Source organism: Podarcis melisellensis (genome assembly GCF_964234715.1).
Source record: "Podarcis melisellensis genome assembly, chromosome: 2".
NCBI classification, from domain to species: domain Eukaryota; kingdom Metazoa; phylum Chordata; class Lepidosauria; order Squamata; family Lacertidae; genus Podarcis; species Podarcis melisellensis.
This window is the reverse complement of record NC_138529.1, coordinates 62,042,718-62,064,062: the sequence shown is the minus strand read 5'-3', so window position 1 is coordinate 62,064,062 and position 21,345 is coordinate 62,042,718. Positions and strand designations below refer to the sequence as shown.

General features: G+C 45.3%; 1 protein-coding gene across 2 annotated transcripts; it reads right to left on the bottom strand.

Moving 5' to 3' along the window:
* Positions 1 to 540: 540 nt before the first annotated feature.
* GM2A (ganglioside GM2 activator) lies at positions 541 to 19,579 on the bottom strand. 2 transcript variants are annotated; one of them, XR_014165770.1, is made up of 5 exons: positions 19,209 to 19,579; positions 11,428 to 11,580; positions 4,726 to 4,908; positions 2,817 to 3,798; positions 541 to 2,117 (listed from the first exon to the last, which is right to left on the bottom strand). XR_014165770.1 is itself a non-coding variant. In XM_081901148.1 (4 exons), exons 1-4 carry the CDS (start codon positions 19,329 to 19,331, stop codon positions 3,628 to 3,630), a joined length of 630 nt encoding a protein of 209 aa, XP_081757274.1. In that variant the 5' UTR covers positions 19,332 to 19,579; the 3' UTR covers positions 541 to 3,627. The 2 variants fall into 2 exon arrangements, 1 of the variants encoding a protein (XP_081757274.1); XM_081901148.1 differs by having other exon boundaries at positions 541 to 3,798.
* Between the last annotated feature and the right edge of the window lie 1,766 nt (positions 19,580 to 21,345).

Genomic DNA, 21,345 nt, shown 5'->3' with positions numbered 1-21,345 from the left:
AAGATGCATCATTGCAGCGTGGGTGCATTTTGTACTACGCCTAGACAACACCAGTTAGGTGAGTCTTAAAATGAGCCTTGCATTTGAAGACGTGAAGAGAAATGCAAAACTTACATAAAATGGAGGTGTACGCAACTGCCGAAAAGTGTAAGTTAGAAAGGATCCTATAGGGACGATTGATCATTGATAAATTTTTGGTTCCATGTTGATAGAGAGTGTTTTTTTCTATTCTTGCATTTTTACCATTAGGTGGATTCACATGTTGAAAAGATGTGGCAGCAGCTTGTGGTAAGAAACTATAAATACAACTGCCTGCACAACAAATTGCCAGTTCGACAAGCTCCAATAACCCAGGACCAGACAACAATGTCTTCTGAATTTGCAGTGGGCTCCTTCTGTATGTGAACATTGTAACCTTTGTTCTTTGTCAATGAAATTCAGTGTTGTAGCATGTGTCACTGTGACCCTCCCAAAGATTTGCATGGCCACACTTCCACATAAGTACACAATCGTAGACCAATCAGACACTAACACAGCAGCTATGGAATAAAAAGATTTTATTCAATACTCTCTTATGGCATCAACACTAAAGGCCACTTGATTTTTTTTTTCCATCATAAAGTTGGATACCACAAAATAAATCAGCTAGCCGCTGCTAAGCATTCAGGGTACAGATAATTTAAGAGATGATTAGAATGCAGAGGAAATCAGTAGAAAATTGTGATCATTTGTGAAATGTAGCAAGCTTAAAAAGGGTTTTTTGAAGAATGAAAGGTGTTTTCCCAAGTAATATATCCCACAGGTACATATGCTACATCTATCATGTTCCATACATCTATCCATGTGATTATATCCAGCATCTGGACACACCACGGCCATTATTATTTAAGGCTTACAAGGCACTTTAGCAACATGGTCATATAAAAATATGGAGTAATACTAGCAGGCTGCCATATACCCAGGGCACAGGTCTGACAATTTAACATGGGGAGCACAATAACAACCGCATGCTTACATTGCAAGACAGCACAGCAGTGGTTTTGTGTGCAAACCTCTTAGGCAGTGCTGTGGGGAAACACTTTTTTATTGATGCATTTGGGTGCAATTATTTGGAAGAGGCTGTGGGGTTATTGTGTGATGCAAGAGGAAACGAAAGAGTTCTTTTTAAGCTAGAGGGCAATATATTTTCTTGTGCCACTCCCCATGACTCTGGACGTGTGCACATTAAATATATTTGAAATCCTACGCTGATAAAGCAATGCTGCCTTGCCAAGTCTAGCTCTGACAAAGGGATTTGTCACTAGGACTTAGGCCCTCCAGGCTGATATTTTAAGTGGACTGGAATAATGATTTCTTAGGACTAAAGACGGCAGTGGGCTGGAAGGACTATGATGGTATGGTAGTTTTTCCTTTAGACTGTTGCTCCTCTATAAGTTGCAATGCATTTTCCCCAGAGTCTCAATATTTGTTTGCATAGGAGGGGAACAAGAAGACATTGTGCATGGTAGAGATGGGTAAGACACAAAAGTATGTTTGGAACATGGAAGGACCAGCTTTTGGGGAGTTCAGATATTCAAGATGGCACTGTGAAATAAAGTGCACAGTCATCATGGCCTATCCAGTATGGCACAAGGTAGGGAGGGTTACTACAATTAACATCCCCACTGAATACTTCAGGCAGAGTTCTAATAATGTCAGTACCAACAAGGGTAATAAAACAGGGCAAAGTATGTTGCATACCTGGAGTACAGGTACAAATCCTTAAAAATGTGTGAGGCTTAAAACAATCCCCTACAAGCTTAAGGTCTCATTGGGAGGGAAGCAAGTGGAGGAAAAGAAAAGGAGGAAACACACCCAAGGGCTCCATCCCACATTATGGAGGTTGAGGGAAGAGTTTCCATGAGCACCAACCAAGCAAGCTCACAGAATAACGACTAATTCTTAGTCTAGATGTCCAGGCTCATTGTAACAGTCTCTTACCAGTTCTGCACATGCAATATGTATTCGGCAAATCTGTTCATCACCTCAAAGAACACAGAAATTATACACAGTACTCAAACTGTCACCATATGGCACAACAGCTATACATCTTACATTCATGTCATCAGATTACTTGGCTGATTCATGCAATTAGATTACTTGGTTCATAATGGTACCATTTAGAATGTTAGAATTTTTGTTCTCCTTCAATCCAGAGCACATCTCCTTGAGAATAATAGAGATCTGTGATTCCCCCGCCGCCGCCCCCCGACTCCCATCAGTGTGGGATTAATTGGTTCCTTAGGAAATAGAAGTTAAGTAAGCATCTTTCATTTTCTAGTTGAACAAGAAGAGAAAATTCCCACAGAGATGGAAATTTGTCACTTTGCCCAACAGTCCCCAAACTGTCCACAGATACCTTGGGAGAGCACTGCAAGCATTTGGTCCTTTTCCAGAAATGTTGGCAAGAGTCTTACATGAAATACCATACAGATCTTTTATGTTGAGCGTTTTCCTTCTGCTTTTATCAGAAGCTAACCTGAACAGATAAATCCCACCAAAAACCCCTCTCTCTAACCAAGCACCAAACTTCTGTTCAGAAGATAAACAGGAGCATGAAACAGCATATATGGTTTGGAATCAGGAGGTGTAAAGTGTGTGTGTGTGTTTTATAGAAGGCTTAGTTCTCTTCATTGTCCCACTCTCTTGCTTGGAACTAGTTCTCATGCACAAAGTTCAACTTAGGCAGCACAAGACTAACAGATATGGGCCTTTTGAGGGATTGGAACTGCTTGATCATATAACGTGCTTGGTGTATGGCAGAGTGAAGGAGCCACCTTGACCAAGCAGGTGTTGCAGAAGTAAATACAGAGGAGATGGTGGAGCCTGCCTGGCTATTTTGATCTGTGATGCAGAAAGCAGGAAGTGTGGTTTCTTCCTTTGGTTACGACTTCATGAGTCTGCTCAAGCTATCCTGTCAGAATACCCCAACAACCTTTCCGTATTCTCACAACCCCATAGTCTGAGACCCTGGGGGTGTAGAGGAATCTTATGGACGGTGATGCATAAAGATTATGCGTGTGCCACTTTACGAAGCTGAGAAGTTGCACTTACATCTATCTGCATAGCCATTATGCACTCCCTACCCCTGTGTAGCATATATATCCAGGGTGATGTGGTCTTGATCCAGCCTTCCCCAACTGGCTCCCCTGGGCATTATTGGACCACACCTTCCACCATCCCCAACCGGCCTAGCCAATGTTTAGAGATGATGAGAGCTCTGGTCCAACAATGCCTTGGAGGAGAAGGGACCAAGGTTAGGGGAAGCTGCCCTCATTATAACCAATGCATAAACACTGGTTGGGCACAGACATCTCAATTTATGATTTAAAAAAAAATATTTCCGAACATTTCTTCATTGAGTTTGGTGGGTTTTCCAAGTTATTAAAAGCAATCAGCAGAAGTTAAAAAAAAAAGAATTTAAAGCAGAGTGAAAGATAGAGGCTGCTGTTCACATCATCATCTTGGCTCCTTCTCAGAAGCCATCATAAAAGCAGTTGCAGCTAAGAAGTCACAGTATTAGCAATTCAAGAGGGGGAGGGAGAGTAAGAAATGTGGCACTCAAGCCCAAAGATGCCTGTGTTGTAGTCACCAATACCACCGGCTCTCAGAGTGCAGGGAAAGCGACAACCTGAGACAGCCCAGCTGTTGGTCCCCATTGCTCAGCACAACCTGGAACTTGTAGTCCCCATTGGTGAGCATGGGAGGCAAATCCAAGGTGGGGATGTAGAAGGTGGAGGAAGGCAAGTTGTAAGAACCCTGAAAGGAGAAAACACACAAAAAGATCTGTCAGCCCATATCAGCCAACACTTTCTGCTCCCTCCATCAGGTATACTAACAGTGCCAATAGGTAACACTCAATAAGCAGATCTTTTACAGTATGAAATCAAGGAGAAATTACAGGTTGATAGGTATGGCCACTGAAATATTCCAACCCCTCACTGGGAGCCAGCAGGCTCACCCAGTTTGCACAACTGAAAACATACAAACCAATGCACTCAAGCCTGTCAAAATCTAGAAGATGCTCTTTTCTAGAAGCATGAGTGGGTTAGCTGGAGTCAGCAGCTTCTGACTTATCCATCGCATATAAGGCCCAAGCTGCCGCCTAGAGATGTCCCTATATGAGCAATGCACTAACTCTGAACCTTGCCTTAGGACACAAGGAGCTGCTAAAAGCATCCCTGAAAAATACCTCGTAGGCTGCCCCTTTTTGGTTTACAGAATGCAGATGTGGAGCAGAGTTGGGCAGAAATTGGACTGAATTAAAGGTCTGCAAAACTTGCATGAGGAATGCCGTTTTAAAACTCATCTTTCAGGCTCCAAGTATTGGTTTTCCAGAGGAAACCCAGCTATCTGTTGGAAAGACAGCCAGCTCCATCATTCCTTTACTGAACTTCATTCTCCCTTAATTTCTTTTAATGCACATGGAGCTTAATTATAGGTGCACTCCACTACGGGGGTTTCAAATCTTTATCTGCCCTGCCCCCATACTTCCTTGATTATTAAACATGCAGCAAATTTGACTGCAAACCTTGGTTAAGCCTATCAGCTGTATGGAACCCCTGTCCTTCTCTGATGGACCTGCACATTCCACAGGGATGTGGAATTTGGTGGCATGCCTTGCAGCTGCCCATCTCATGTGGGATTTGTTTCTTTGGTTCCCAAGAGGGGGGAGCTTAAACTTACCGCTTTGAAGGGGCAATGGCAAGGAATGTCATAAGACTGCAATGGTTCCGGACATGGCTGGCCGGGAGGAATAGCCTGATCCAGTATGGCACACAAATCATTATAGGTGCAGCTGCCAAGATCTTGCACGCAGGGGACCTTTATCCACATATCGCCAATCTTCTTCTCCAAAACAACCTCTGCCTAGAAGCAAACATTATACACAAACATTAATTTAACCTCCGACTTTCCTCCTCAAAAATCACCCACAGCTCAATGCTTACTATAGCTTGGACAACTGGCCATCCTACCTATAGGCCAGGGTTGGGGAGCCTGTAGTCTATCATCATTTGAAAGACCGCAACTCCCATTATCCCTCATCATTGGCCTCATCAGCATCGCCATTGATAACATCCATATACGGTACCTCTTATTACCAGAGGCTGGGAACTTGTCAGTCCCCAGAAGCACCCGAGTGGGCTCTAATTTGCAGCTTTGATTGGAGTCAGCTCTTAGGTACCACCACAAGAGGGCAGTAAGGAGCAACAATTCATGATTTCTTTATGCCTTTCCCCCCTGAATTGACCTTCACTGTAACAGATTACTGGGCTGTATGCAACAATAAAGAAACACAGAACAACACTGCAACATTCGACAGGCAGAGGCAAAACTGAGAAGAAACAAATGAATGGCCACATTAGAGCAGGTTCTTGTCCCAGATATACACCACCCTCCTCCCATCCTTCTTTTATCTTGAAAAGCTTCTGCTTCAAAGTGTGCTTGTGTACAGAGGAACTGCTTAACCATTTCCTTCCCAGACACTGATCTGCTCAGAATTCCTTCTGCCCTCTGCATCTTCCCTCTCAATGAGAGAAAAACAAATGTGGATGGGTGTGTGCGCATGCGTGTGCATTTCTGAACAGACAAAGTTCAGTAAACAGCTTCTGCTAAACCCTCTCAGTCTGAAACTACTTGCTGCTTCTTCACAGGGTTTTTTAAAAAAACAAAAAACCAACAATATATTTGAAGATGGCTTTCATATCTCCTCTCAGTCTCCTCTTATCCAGCCTAAACATACCCAACTTCCTCAATTGTTCCTCATAAGACTTTGTTTCCAGACCCTTGGTCATCTTGGTCTCCCCTCCTCGGCACATGTTCCAGCTTGTCAATATCCTTCTTAATTTGTGGACATAGAACTCCAGGTGTGGTCTGACCAAGGCAGAATAGAGCGGGACTATGACTTCCCTTGATCTGAACACTCAACTGCTGTTGATGCAGCCTAGAAGATCATTAGCTTTTTTTGCTGCTGCGCCACGCTATTAACTCAAGTTAAGGTTGTGGTCCACCAAGACCCCTAGATCTTTTCCACATGTACTTCTGCCACCCTTGGGTTTAAACATGCAACCTGGCTGAATAGGCAAGGAACAACCCTAATTAAGCCTCCCAGCTCCAACTGGTTTGGAAACAGGCCCTACCTGCATGATAGCTCACAGGGCCTCTCTTGCTTTCGGAGATGTTTCGGGAGCAGCTGAGCTTAGCTATTTTCCTTCCTCTCACTGAACATAAGGCTGCTCTGTATAATAATGCCAGGCATTTCCCTCAATGAGCAAAGTTCCATTTTTCTGCAACATCGGAGAATTCAGGCATTTGCTGTGGCGCCTAAGTGGGCCCATGGCCCTCTGCCCCAGCTGCATCTTCAGTGTCATCAGAACATAAGAGCCCTGACGGATCAGGCCAAAGACCCATCTAGTCCAGATTCCTCTTCTCACATCCAGATGCCTGAGAGAAGCCCCTAAGCAGAACCTGAGAGCAAGAGCACTCTCCATGCTTGCACTCCCCAGCAACTAGCTTTCAGAGGCATACTGGCTGTGACAGTATACGGAGAACATATTGTGATTATTAGCCATTGCTAGCCTCATCTCCTCCCCATGGATTTGTCTAATCCTCTTTTAAAGCCATCCAGGTTGGTGGTGGGCACTGCCTCCACAGTTTAACCATGAAGAAGAAGAAGAAGAAGAAGAGGAGGAGTAGGAGGAGAAGTTTGGACTTGATATCCCGCTTTATCACTACCCTAAGGAGTCTCAAAGTGGCTAACATTCTCCTTTCCCTTCCTCCCCCACAACAAACACTCTGTGAGGTGAGTGGGGCTGAGAGACTTCAGAGAAGTGTGACTGGCCCAAGGTCACCCAGCAGCTGCATGTGGAGGAGTGGGGATGCGAACCCAGTTCACCAGATTACGAGTCTACCGCTCTTAACCACTACACCACACTGGCTCTCGTGCTTTCCTTTGCCTGACCTGTCGCTATGCATGGAGAGTTTGAGAAAACCAGAGGCAGTGTAAGGATATTCCCAGGGTGTACCTGATCCCACTGCTCAAGCACCCAGCATTGCCTCCCCGAGTCTCTTCTCCAGCAAGCTGTTCTCTGACAGTGTCCTTCTTTAGGAATTGCCATTATGGACCAATGTGGTCTTGCTAAATAGGACGGGCACCAGGGAGAGTGTGCCAGCCCCAGCTCAAGGAGGATTCCTGTCCCGTTGTGCCAGAGTCCTAAAAAGCAGCACTGGACAGGAACACACAAGCAGGTCATGCTACCTCTTGTGACGCTTCTTCCCCATGTTTCAAAAAAGGAATCTTGCAAAAAATAATAATTAGGGAGCTTGTGGGGAGATGCAGGAAGGCAGTGTAAGTGGAGGGGTGGCAAGGTGTCCACTGGGGTCCCAGAAATGGTGGCACCCACATTGAGAATGAAGCAAAAGGCCACAGCTTTCTGAATGGGAAACAGGTGGTGCATGCATGCATACACACACACACACAGGTTCCTCTTTGGAGGTCACCTCCTCTTTCCATATTGCATCTGAAGCCTCGTAAAAGGAAGTGAAGCTCACTTGCACTTCCTCCGATGCCTCACGTTTAAACTCTCTACATCTACTTGGTTATGAAGACTCATCACAGCCTTCTTTCTCATATCTCAAGCCCATTCGAGAAAGGTGCATGCTTTTGCTGTGGCAAGATGGAATGGCAGACCACGGTTTAGCATTACAAATGTGAGCCCAGACTGAGCATCCAAGCACACACTTCTCCCTCCCTTGCAGCAATTTCCCGCCTCCTTTTCTGGTTTGCGGCAACCTCGGTTTGCCATTTTGGCCTAACGGGCCAACTATGGTTTGTGCTTGCCCTGCAGGAAAGAATAAGGAACCAAGATCGAACCCTCACACCAAGTCCGTGCGCTTGACAAATCATGGTTTGCTGTGGCGCCTGGACCAACCCAGGAAGAATTCCATGTCTGCAGCTGTCCAGGGAATCTGTCACAGGATAGGAAGTGGCAAAAAACAACTGGTAGCCTAAAGGCCCAATATAAGCTCAAGTGTGGAGCTGCTTATAAGAAAGGTCTTTAAGGAGGCTGAAGGGCTTCCCTGCTAGTTAAGTCCTATAGGTTATCTCATGGTCAGTGGAGTGCATTTTCCTTTTCTGCTTCAGTTTCCCTGCAGGTCATCAGACAAGCTGGAACGTGTGCAGAGGAGGGTCTGGAAACCAAGACTTAAGGGGAATGGTTGAAGGAGTTGGATACGTTCAGCCTGGAAAAGAGGAGACTGAGAGGAGATATGATACGATAGCCTTCTTCAAATATCTGAAGGGGTGTCACATGGAATAGGGAACATGCTTGTTTTCTCCTGCTGTAGAGGGTAGGACTCGAACCAACAGATCCAAATTACAAGAAAGATTCCGACTAAACCTAACTCTCTGAAGGGAAGAGCTGCTCAGCAGCAGAACTGACTACCGGACATCAGAAGGTGGTGGCCTCTACTTCATTGGAAGTTTTTAAGCAGAGGCTGGATGGCCTCAGGGATTCTGTAGATGTAAATTTGGCATTGTAGGGGGACTAGAGATCCCTTCCAACTCTATGGTTCTACACATAGGAGCTCTGTGCTCCTGTTTCCTTCACCTCTAAAGCAGGAATACCACCACTAAACACGAGCATGAGATTAAAGACAGCTCTGAAAATCACCAGTAGAATTATACAGTGGTACCTCTGGATGCGAACGGGATCCGTTCCGGAGCCCCGTTCGCATGCTGAAGTGAACGCAACCCATGTCTGAGCGCGCATGCGTGCGTCGTGATTCGCCGCTTCCGCACATGCGAGTGACATCATTTTTGAGCGTCTGTGCATGTGCAAGTGGCAAAACCCAGAAGTAACACGCTCCGTTACTTCCGGGGCGCTGCGGACCGTAACCTGAAAATGCTCAACCTGAAGTACATTTAACCTGAGATATGACTGTACTAGCAAGAGAGGTAAAGACCCAAGCGACTTGCATCATCGAAGTCACACAATCAAAGTTTCCAGGCCTAGGGCCCGGAAAGAGAAGGTGTTTGTGTGTAGGCATTTGACATACAGTGGTACCTCAGGTTAAGTACTTAATTCGTTCCGGAGGTCTGTTCTTAACCTGAAACTGTTCTTAACCTGAAGCACCACTTTAGCTAATAGGGACTCCCGCTGCTGCCGCGCCGCCAGAGCACGATTTCTGTTCTCATCCTGAAGCAAAGTTCTTAACCCGAGGTACTATTTCTGGGTTAGCAGAGTCTGTAACCTGAAGTGTATGTAACCTGAGGTACCACTGTATACATATCTTAGCTACCAAGATTTTGATCAGATGTGTTGCTTCAATGCAACCCACAAACACAGACCAGCATGTTTTGGCCTGCGTTAGGAGTATTCTCTATAAATAATCACCATCTTTCCAAAAGGGAGGCCATTTCAATACTGACACTGCCTCTTCCAGGGTTCTCTGTCAAGCCCCCAAGCCCACCCCCTACCCCACCCCACTTGGCTGCACTAAGAGGTAAGGTTGAGACTTAACACATGCAAATGAAACAGATTTCAACATCCTATTCCAGCAATGCAGGGGGTTGAACCCCCAAGGTCCCTCCCAGGTCTACAATTCTATGGTCATGCAGTTGCTTAACAGGGGAGGATGCAGCTGGGCCCAGCCCAGTTCCTGCTGATAGACAACCAGGTGCTCAGCGGTGGTTAGCATAGCAGGAATTTTGAGTGCTTCATACCCACACCAGCAGAACTTGATCCCACTGAAAACCACACAGTAACATTTCAGCATAAGGCCAGCTCCTACCAGCCACAGGACTAAGGGGTTTGCTCAACTCAGCACAACATACTTCTATTTCAAAAAGGGGATTCTGGAGAGTGACCAACACTAGGTTGTCCCAGTTTTGTTTCTTTGGCCGTCGCAGCCTGTTAAGGGGTCTAAATTGTTGTGCAGAAGAAAGCTCCCATTTCTGCTCAGCCTACCTGTGCGACATGTCAAGTAGAAATGTTCATATGTCGTCTTCCTAATGACTAGATGTTTTAGGCTCAAATTACCCCACATTAGCACATTAGAGAAGGGAAACCTCTTATTAGGGAAAACATGCCTCAGGAGCTTTTCACAAGCCCTGCCCCATCTAAAGATTTGTATTATGCTGGCTGATTTACAGGGAGAAAGGCAGTGCACACCCCTCTGCCTTATCCTAAGGGATATTTCCCATTTAAACACAGGACTGGATAGCTCGGTTGGTTAGAGAGCGGTACTGATAACGCCAAGGTTGCAGGTTCAGTCCCTGTATGGGACAGCTGCATAGTCCTGCATTGCAGGGGGCTAGACTAGGCGACCCTCAGGGTCCCTTCCAACTCTATGATTCTATGATTTCAGTTCTCCATTCAGAGACTCGGACGGAGATCCTATGTCAGTGAGAGAGACTCGCCCCATCTAATGAAGTCCTTTTTTCCCCAGATCACATTTTATTGGCTCATATTTTCTTGACATGCACTTACATATCAAATTCCTTTACTTGGAAAAGAAAAACAGAAAAGAAAAGAGGGGCCTGTAAATCTTGAATACAGTGGTCCCTCAGGTTAAGTACTTAATTCGTTCCAGAGGTCCATACTTAACCTGAAACTGTTCTTAACCTGAAGCACCACTTTAGCTAATAAGGCCTCCTGCTGCTGCCATGCCACCAGCACATGATTTCTGTTCTCATCCTGAAGCAAAGTTCTTAACCTGAGGTAATATTTCTGGGTTAGCGGGGTCTGTAACCTGAAGCGTATGTAACCCGAGGTACCACTGTATATCCTCTATTCTAGCTCCTGCTACTGAGCTCTCATTCCCACCAGCCCCAGCCAGCACAGCCAATGGTCAGAGGTGATGGGAGCCGGGGTCTAGCAGCATCTAGAAGGCCACAAGTTCCCCATGCCTGTCCTTTTGGAAAAGATGTCTTCTTTCTGACCACAACTCTGGAGGGGAAGAAAAAGAAAGGAAGTGGGGAAAGCTGTGGCCCACACCTGGATTTGGCATTCCTGATGCCCCAATGCAATCTAGTGCCAGTCCCAGATAGGCCTTGGTCCACACTTCCACTTGTCCCGTGCCTAAAAAGCACAGGTCCAAGCAGTTTTGCCTTTGTCCTGCCACTTTTCCGGAGTAAACCTGCAGTTTAGTGCAAAATGGGAACAAACAGAAACCTGTGGAAAACCCCATTGCAGATTGTTCTGACTCCGTGTGAAACCACGGGTTTTCCTGGGAGAAAGCAGTGGGGCAAACAGAGGTGCAGAGGAGCCCATAGTTGCAAACACGCTTCATCAAGTCACGTTTGTCCTTGTTAGAGCACTGAAACTGTTCCCAGTGTGAAGGAACCACTTCTGCCTGGCTTGGCCCACTGGCCTTCCACATACATACCTTCAGAGGTGAAGTGAGGGCCACAGTGGTAGCAGCGGCTACGCTGACTGTCACATCTCCCGGCATCGAAACTGGATCTGGAGATATGGACAAACTCCTGATTACAGCAGGATCAGAGGGGGGGCCACAGTTCTGCCATGCGAAGTTTTGGATCTGAAGGGTTTAGAGGAGAAAATATGTTAGAATAAACGTGTGGAGCTTAAAGTGGAGGAAGGTACTCAGTCTGGCCCTTGTCATCACACCAAGCAAGTAAAGCAAAGGTGAACATAGCGGAAGATTCCAAAGCAGACTTTTGTGGGAATCTTCCAACCAGCAGGCCTTGATTAAGGAAAGCGGGAGTCCTATTTCAAACAATGCTCCGTGGACCTTGCATTCCTGTCTTCTGATAACACAAACAAGCTTCTATCTACCCAGGCGTCACAGAACTGGAAAACTTGGCAATGCTGCACCAAGCAGACTATGCCATTGCCTTACGCCAGCCTCCATATACCGCAGGAAGAGGCTTTATTTGGCAAAAGTTCTGCACCACTTAATCAAGAACAAAAATCTTACAAACAAAAAGGCATGAAACCTTAATTTAAAAATTGCAACAAAACCAGCAGACGTAATAAAATTATCAAAAGTAGATGAAACCAACAGATTTTAAGACAAATGCACATAATAAAATTGGATGGGTGGGCAGGCTTGCCCTTGGTGGTCTTCAATTCATTTCCCACCACTATTGGAGGGCTGTTCCCCTCCCCTTTTGTCGGCAAGCATGCCAATGATCCATGTTCATCTGCAGGTGATGACGGCACTTTTAAGGTCACCTCAGGCGACGTCCATTTCCTAAGCTCTGTAATCAGCATCCAGCACACCTGGCAAGCATACCTGCTGTCGAGACTCCAACTCATTCCCAGGAGTGCTTTTTTTGGGCTTAGGAGTTTCCCAGCGTTTGATTCAGCCATTGAACAGACTGGTTAGACAGGGGCAACTCCCCTTGGCCCCAACCCGTAAAACCTCTGTCATCTCAAGGGCACCTGCCTAGATGTTCCCAAGGATCTCTTTTGACAGAGTACAGCACCAACATCTTATTTCATCACACAGCACTCCAGGCCTCTACATGTTGGAGCCACAGCACTCCTCAGACACTCCGTGAAGCTCATGGTGTCCTGCCCACTGTCCTCAGTTAGGGGTACAGCCCAACTTCAATGATTCACCAACCTTGAGAAAGGCACGTATCCTTCTAAGGCTCCCCCATCCCATTTCTCAGCTTAGGGTCCTTTATCAGAGATCAGACTCCCAACGTTTAACATTAAATAAGTGATATGGAAGGGTGTTCTCATGAGGCTCTCGGATGAGATTTTCTCTCTCTAAAAAGCAGTGGTCTAAGAGGAGGGTTGGGAATCCTGTGGCCCTCCAGAGGTGGTTGGATACCCAAATCCCATCTGCCAGGATGGCCCATGCTCAGGGATAATGGGAGCTGAGTCAAGGAAAAACCAGTGGGCCACAAGTGAGGCACTGGTGGCCTAAAGCAGGTTTCCTCAAACTTGGCCCTCCAGATGTTTTTGGCCTACAACTCCCATGATCCTAGCTAGGAGGACCAGTGGTCAGGGACGATGGGAATTGTAGTCTCAAAACATCTGGAGGGCTGAGTTTGCGGAAGCTTAGTCTAAAGTGTCCCTTGACCACCCACTTAGCCCAACAAGGACCAAAATACTGGGCAACCATATGCCACTGTAGCTTTGCAAATGAAAAGCCACGTTGCCAAAACATGTCTAAGGCCGGGCATTATTTCTTGTTTTATCTGACAACATTTACAAACTGTTTCACCGCAAAACAAACTCACAAGCCTCTGAGCAGTTTACAACAGTATAAAACAAAGCATGAAAATATATTGAGTAATGAAAAGGTTTGGGCATGCCAGTAAGGTCTTCAGTGCAACACTGAAAAGAGGTTTCAGTTTTCTGCGGGTGCAAATGGGGACTTCCACAAACAATATCCATGCGCCTCAAGAGTGCTCAATGCAGAGACTCTGGGTTGCTGTAACTCAATAGATAGAGCATGAGACTCTTAATCGCAGGATTGTGAGTTCGAGCCCCACATTAGGCAAAAAGGGGGTTGGACTAGATGGCCCTCGAGGTCCCTTCCAACTCTCCAGTTCTACAATTCTATGATAATTAGAACATCCAGAGTAAGGCAGCAGTTGGGTGTTGAGCAATCGGCAAGAGTACACTACTTCAAAAAGCAGTAAAGAATTTGACAGGATACTGGGACATCAGCTGATGTTCGCAAGTTCACTGTGGGTCCTGTTAAACAGGCCTAGTTTTTGCCCTAAAGCAAGTAGAACTGTCAGGAGGGAAGGCATTGGCATTCCAGAAGCAAGATAACCTTGGCTTTCTCTCATCCTGCTCAGATATATGCTCAGAATGTACAACCCTCCTCCCACATCAGCATGTCGACACAGTTTGTTAGCCACAGTTACGCAATATACTTTGAAGTGATTGCTACAATTAGCTCTGTAACTGACTTCTGTGACTGGTGAAATGTGGACTATAGTGCTGGTTATGGAAATTATCCGAAACATTTTGGCAGTGAACAACACCCCACTCACCAAGACGATTATCGTTGGTTTGCCCTTGTAATTAAAGAACGACATTCCTCCTTCAAAGATATATATATATATATTAATGGTCCGGTGGCCATTTCTTTTATAACCAATGGCTTTTATAACCAATAACATTTGACCAACCAGCTAACTTTTCATTTTGGACTTCACAGAGGTCACAGATGGAAAAGGCTGTTTGACCATGGAACGGACTTCCTCAGAAGGTGGTGGACTCTCCTTCACTAAAGAAGAGGCTGGAGGGCCACCTGCCATGGATGCTTTAGTAGAGATGCCTTGGGCATCTCTTCCAAATCTATGATTCTATGCTAGCTTCCCACAGGCATAAAAGTTTTGAAACGGAAGAAAGTTCCATCGTACAATAGCATGCCTGAATTCTGAAGTAGCACAGTTCCAGAAATACTATGTGGCATTTCTGACAATGCAGATCACCTCCAAATGTGACCCAAGAGGGAGGGGGAAACCTTAGGCACTTTTGGGAAATGCAGCGGCTGGGAACAATTCCTTACCTGAAACCCTGGAGAGCCAGACAAAATGGGATGCAATGGTCTGACTCAGTATGAGACAGCTTCCTATGTAGCCGGTATAGGAATTGAGTACACATAATTCTGTATTGCTCATTTTGTATCATTTTTAAACCTATCACCATTTATTTTGGGTACTCTTAAAAATTATTCTCAGCTGTTTTATGTTTGTAAATTTATGTAGAAGGCGTTTTATAAACTAATAAAATAAGTTAATAAAAACAAACCATTCTAGACAGGAAAGTTTTGTCCCAAGGTTTAAATGTCTTGGGAAGGTTGCTACTAATACAAAGCTGGAATTCAGAGGTAGGGAAAAAAAACACAACAAATTGGAGAGGGGGCTGTTTACGGTTAGGTTATGGAAGAAACACTTCTGCTTGTCATGAACTCTACAAAATTTCTTTTTTCAGACATGGAACAAATGTTCTTAACAAAACAAGTTCCCCAGGTAGCATGTGGACTCAAGGCGTGGAATGGAGAAGTGCTGTATTTCACATATTTTGATTGCAAAAGATCACAGTTTCAGTTCTCAGCATCTGCATATAAGCAGGGCCCAACCACCAGCTGAAGTGATCTAGAGGCCCGCAGGTTCCCCATTTTTGATGTTGTTGTTGTTGTTTAGTCATTTAGTCGTGACCGACTCTTCATGACCCCATGGACTAGAGCACGCCAGGCACTCCTGTCTTCCACTGCCTCCTGCAGTTTGGTCAGACTCATGTTTGTAGCTTCGAAAATGCTGTCCAACCATCCCGTCCTCTGTCGTCCCCTTCTTCTTGTGCCCTCAATCTTTCCCAACATCAGGGTCTTTTCCAGGGAGTCTTCTCTTCTCATGAGGTGGCCAAAGTATTGGAGCCTCAGCTTCAGGATCTGTCCTTCCAGTGAGGGGCTGATTTCCTTAAGAATGGATAGTTTTGATTTTCTTGCAGTCCATGGGACTCTCGAGAGTCTCCTCCAGCACCGTAATTCAAAAGCATCAATTCTTCGGCGATCAGCCTTCTTTATGGTCCAGCTCTCACTTCCATACATCACTACTGGGAAAACCATGGCTTTAACTATACGGACCTTATTTTTGATGCAGAAACTCTTATATTATACACAGTACTGAACAGATAGAACAAATGACTTGCTTCAGGATCTTATTGCTATAGAGAATCATAGAATTGTAGAGTCGGACAGGACCACAAGGGTCATCCAGTCCAACGCCCTGCAATGCACATTTTGTCCAATGGGAGGTTCGAACCCACAACCCTGAGATTGCAAGTCTTATGCTCTACCAATTGAGCTATAATATTTGAGGATCAGTCGCAGTACGCTGCTTAGTCACATAGTGCCAAGAGAAACATCTAACTGCACTTGCAACATCGTTTTTATGGTTGAAATGAAATGGAAAGAAAGAGAGATCAGCATATTAAGCAATGGGAGGTTTGGGGCGTGTAGGCAAATTCTGATTCAAATTCACATTCAACTGCAAAGCCTTGGGCATTTTCCTATTACCAACAGTTACTACGATCCATGGGCTTGTCCACACTTGAGCATTACTCTGCTGTTAACTCTCCCCCCATCCTACCCCACCAGTTTGAATTAGACCACAGAAATCCACACCCACACATGTGAATTTGCATATGAGGAACAACTTTGTTCTTTTCCCAATCATAACAGCAGGCTTTCCCTTTTGTGCTTGTGTTTGCCTTCAAATTTGTTGCTTCTATTACGCCAGTTAAATACTGACAAGGCATGTGCACAGAGCCTTTTTTAAAAAAAAGATTCCCTGCTCAAGAAGTTTGCAAAAGCACACCATCAGGCAACTTGTAAATTTGCTTGTACAGTTTTCTTGCAAATCTGAGGGAAGAGACAGAGAGAGAGAGAGAGAGAGAGAGAGAGAGAGAGAGAGAGAGAGAGAGGCTAAGTGCCTGACTCTCCATTACTGGCATGCTGGAAAAGAAATTAAAGTGATTGTAAACACTCGACACACACTTTTCGGATTGCTGCCCAATATATCTGGTGATGTTTTTTTAAATATGATTTGCTTCTGCAGTTTTCTGGCTTTCTGCAAATCTGAGGGATCAAAAAGATCGGGAGAGCACCGGAAATAGTTATGACCACAGCTGGGGGGGGGGGGGATGAAAGCACTAAGGAAGCAGCAGGCATGGAAAGGAGAATAGCAGAAAGTGACCATTAATCCACCCACCCCAAAACACTGAAACAAATAGCCTGTAGCCCTGGTAGAGCAGTTTAGAGCCCCATTTTCCCCTATCTTGGGCAAACCTGAATTTACAGGGGGTAAGTATTGAGACTACAGTGGTACCACGGGTTAAGAACTTAATCCGTTCCGGAGGTCCGTTCTTAACCTGAAACTGTTCTTAACCTGAAGCACCACTTTAGCTAATGGGGCCTCCTGCTGCCGCTGCGCCGCCAAAGCACGATTTCTGTTCTCATCCTGAAGCAAAGTTCTTAACCCGAGGTAATATTTCTGGGTTAGCGGAGTCTGTAACCTGAAGCGTATGTAACCTGAAGCGTATGTAACCCGAGGTACCACTGTACTGTTCTTTGAGGGCAATGTCCTGTGGTCTGCGAATTAAATGGGAACGCGAACAGCTGCAAACACACAGGAAAACCTGGTGCAAATAAGTCGTACACTATAACTGTAATTACTACCTTACATCTTGACTTGTACAAGTCCACACGACCCTGGTGTAGCTTTGCAAGTAGCCATGTTCGCCTGGGTCAAGATGCTGCCACTGAATGACAAGCAATAACGCTTGATGAGCTTACCACAGATCATTACAGTCTGAAAACCTTCCAACCCAATAACTGGCTCTGATCCATCCCACGTCAGCTGGGCAGATTGTAATGCTCCACATTCCACCTGTCACTAGTGGGCACAGTATTATCCTGGCAGAGCAAGCAGGCCCAATTAGAGCTCCACTTATTATTCCTAGACTATGTTATGCAAACCTATTAATGCCACACCATCACACTGATGAACATCTAACACTTATCCAATTAACACTTATCTAATTCACTTTCCGTAAGTGGCAAGCATTAACTGAAACACTAAACCCAGCATATGCAGAGTCATTGTGGCTACCTATGGAAACAGAGGTTTAAGGACTGAATCATAGCACAGCTCCCCGAGCTTCATCTAGTCCAACCCTGTGCAATGCAGCTAAAGCATCCCTGAAAGAAGGCCAGCCAACGTCTGCTTAAAAACCTCCAAGGAAGGAGAACCCACCACCTTCTGCAGAGAGTCCATTCCACCGTTGAACAGCTCCTGATTGCAGCACATTGAAAGATCATGCCATGATAAATTTATTAATCTTTAAGGTGCCACAAGACTCTTAGCTTTGTTGCTAGAGCTTCATTAATTATACCGACTTTTGGAAGGGGCTAGTTATCAATGCAGACCTCAACAGAGAGGCTAAAGGAAGCAGGCAGCGTCAACTGTAAGAATAGCCTCCCACCACATGGAATGAGAAGAGTTTTCCACATGCAAATGTACAGTATCTCTGTGCAGAAATGCACTTATAGCCTGAAAGAGAAAGCAATTTTTTGAAGCCTTTTACAAGGCAGACACTTCTGCGGAAGCAAAATTAGGCCCCGAGAAATATGTTGAAGCAGGGATTGCTGACATAGTGCTCTCCAGATATTGGAGTGCACCTGCAATTGACCCCGGCCATCATGGCCAAAGGTTGGGGATAAGGGGAGTAGCAGTCCATCCAGCAACATCTGGAGGGAGCTATGCTGGCTAGCCCTGCCATAATGGGCTATCCTAGCAGAGGTGTGTGTGACTCACCAATGCCAAGATGGGTACCACCAGTGTGCAAACATTGGAGACATGCCCCCCCACCCAAATATTTCCCATTTAACAACGACACCCCCATCCCACACTCCCTTTAATATTAAGTTTTATTAGTTTTCAATTACAATCCAATAATAGCCTCATTATAACAATATCAATTTACAATACAATTATTAATACCAATCGTTCAAATCCAGAATTATATAATTTAGATAAAGTTGCCCCCCAGATGCTAGATTTGATTTTCTTTACAGTATTTCTGCATTCCAAAATCTTATTAATTTCAATTATTATTATTTCATTTCTATACCGCTTTATATTTTTAAGAAATATAAATCTCAAAGCGGTTTACAGCATATTAAACATCAATAAAACAATGCAGACTCAAACATTTCTGAAGAAAGTTAGATATCAAGTACAGTCAAAGCAACACAGTCAACAGGAAACCAAAATACCACCTCAAAAGATTTTCAAAAGAAAACACTACAAAGGAGGTCAACTGCAGAATACATATTTAACACAAAGTTAACAAAAAACAAAATCTTAAACATTTCAAAAGAAAACACTGCGAAGAGAAGTCAAATATAAAAAGCACATTTAAGACAGCATAATTAACAAGAGAATAAAATATTATAAGCATGACACGGTTGTTAGGCAGGCACAAAAAGATGGGCCACAGTAATAATCCCTCCTCCAACAACTGCACTTCTATTCGTGTTGACACATTAAATGATTTATAAAACCGCAAGGGAGGAACTCAGAACTATAGCCTTGTTCTTCCTGTGTGCGGCAATGATTCTGTCCGCGGTGTTTCTTCCACCCCGCAAGAGATGCCGAACAGCTGGCCCCTTACCTTGGTGAGCCTCAGGGGCCAGGGCTTGTCCAGCACGGCGAACCGCTGTTGGGGAGGGCCGCCGACCACAGCTGGCAACATCTGCAGGGCGCACAGCGCCAGCGAGAGCGCCAAAGCGGGCATATCTGGGGCTGCTCCGGAACGCAGGAAGGCGAGGCTGAAACTGAACGCAGCGCCAAGGAGACCGAGGAAGCGAAGCGAGCAGGCGGATCACAAGCGCGGAAAGGGCGGGTGCAAAACGAGACGCTGGACTTTAGCTGCTCAGGAGTCGGAGACAGAAAGCACCTGACACCGTCCCAAGCAAGCGTAGCAGAAGACGCTTGCTCAGTTCAAGTACCGGCTTGTCCTTTCCCCTGCAGGCACTAGACACACAGGTTTAATCGCATTTAAAGAGGGATCCCCCCCCCGCGAGCACCGGGAAATGATCACCCAGCATGCCCTTGATGGAGGGAAGCGGCTCTGCCCTCTGCTGGGATGGAAGGCGCATTTCCCCCAGATAACGCAGGAAAGGGAGAGGAGGAGGAGGACTCAGGCGCTTCCATTCACGCGCAGACCGTGTTTCATTTATAAAATAAAAGGTCGGGATCAGGCATTCGAGGGTATTGCATCTCATCCCACCAAGGCCTTTTGCACGCGCACAAAGGCATCTTGTGTAGCCATAAATTCCAGAGCCTAAGAAATAGTTTTGTCGGGAAGGAGGGAGAGAGAGAGAGTCCTGTTCAAATAAAGTGGTACTTATAAACGGGAACTCCAGGTTTGACCCACTTTTGGGGAATGGTTTTTATGTATTTTTTAGTTTGAGGGCCAAGGGTTGTTGGTTATAATTCATTTGTTAATAATAAAGGTACACTTCTGTACACATTTACCTGGAAGTAAATCCCATTAAAATCCGTGGGATGCAACATGTATAGGAATGCAGTGTAAACATATAATTGCAGATGAATGCAGGGGATCCAAATTACAAACGATAATTTACTTAAGGTCATTGAAAAGATGCATACATTGTCATTCTGTGGAATGATATCCAAGGTAGTGTATGCAAGGGGTGTTTTTGTTTTTGAGTAGAGATATTAAAAAAATAAAACAACCCTTCAAGCTGAGAAACAAAAATCTTGAAGGAAACTGAGTAATGTGCCTCATTCGCTTGAATTTGCAATACCTTAATTTCTTAAAGTATAATCTGTCTGGCTGATGAAAACTAAAGCATCTGAGCAGATTTCGCTCCACTGCATCACAAATTCCAGTCATTCACTTTTATGGGAGGAAGTAAAGATGCATCTGCTCAGGCCTCAGGGCCACCATCCCTTTGGGGGCTAAATCTGCCTGCATCCTCTGGTAAACACCTCTCTCTGCCTCGGTGACTGGGTCTGGTGGGAGACAGAGGCCAACAACACCTGGGGAGCAACACCTTTCCCCATGTCTGCCACAGGTGGGCTGCTGTTGCTGATGGCAACTGTTGACAGGGAAGGGTGGGAAGCCATTCAGCAACCTCTGGGCCAAGGGTACATGTGTACGTTGTGTGTGTGTGTGTTGTATACTGCCTCTTCAAGAGGCAAGCCCAGAAGGGCTCAGCAGAAGTAGGTCGTGTGAGAGAACTGAGTAGGATTGTTTTATTTTTGAGGCAGAGACCTATGTTAAGTGGTTGGACCAGAATAAACTTCTCTTCAGCGCCCTGAGAGGCTCAAATGGACTACTAATCAGGGCCAGTTTCCCACTTAAGTTGAACTTGCTTTTTAATATTCTATTGAGAGCAGCCCAGAGTGCCTGGGGAAACCCAGCTAGATGGGCAGGGTATAAATGAAATTTTTTAATATTTTGTTGTTGTTGTTGTTGTTCTTGTTCTTGTTATACAGTGGTGCTTGGGTTAAGAACTTAATTTGTTTTGGAGGTCCGTTCTTAACCTGAAACTGTTCTTAACCTGAAGCACCACTTTAGCTAATGGGGCCTCCTGCTGCTGCCACGCCGCCACCGTGCAATTTCTGTTCTCATCCTGAAGCAAAGTTCTTAACCTGAGGTACTATTTCTGGGTTAGCAGAGTCTGTAACCTGAAGCGTCTGTAACCTGAGGTACCACTGCATTATTAATTCTTTGGCCTGAGATCTTTGCCCTGGGCAGGAGTGGCCCATCTGGTTTCAAC

Bases quoted from the DNA above. Each gene is read 5' to 3' on its own strand.
- GM2A (XM_081901148.1), bottom strand. From the start codon at position 19,331: ATGCCCGCTTTGGCGCTCTCGCTGGCGCTGTGCGCCCTGCAGATGTTG. The intron at 11,581-19,208 runs GTAAGGGGCCAG...TAAACCCTTCAG, and splicing joins GGCCCCTGAGGCTCACCAAG to ATCCAAAACTTCGCATGGCA. The intron at 3,799-4,725 runs GTAAGTTTAAGC...TTCTCCTTTCAG, and splicing joins GCCATTGCCCCTTCAAAGCG to GGTTCTTACAACTTGCCTTC.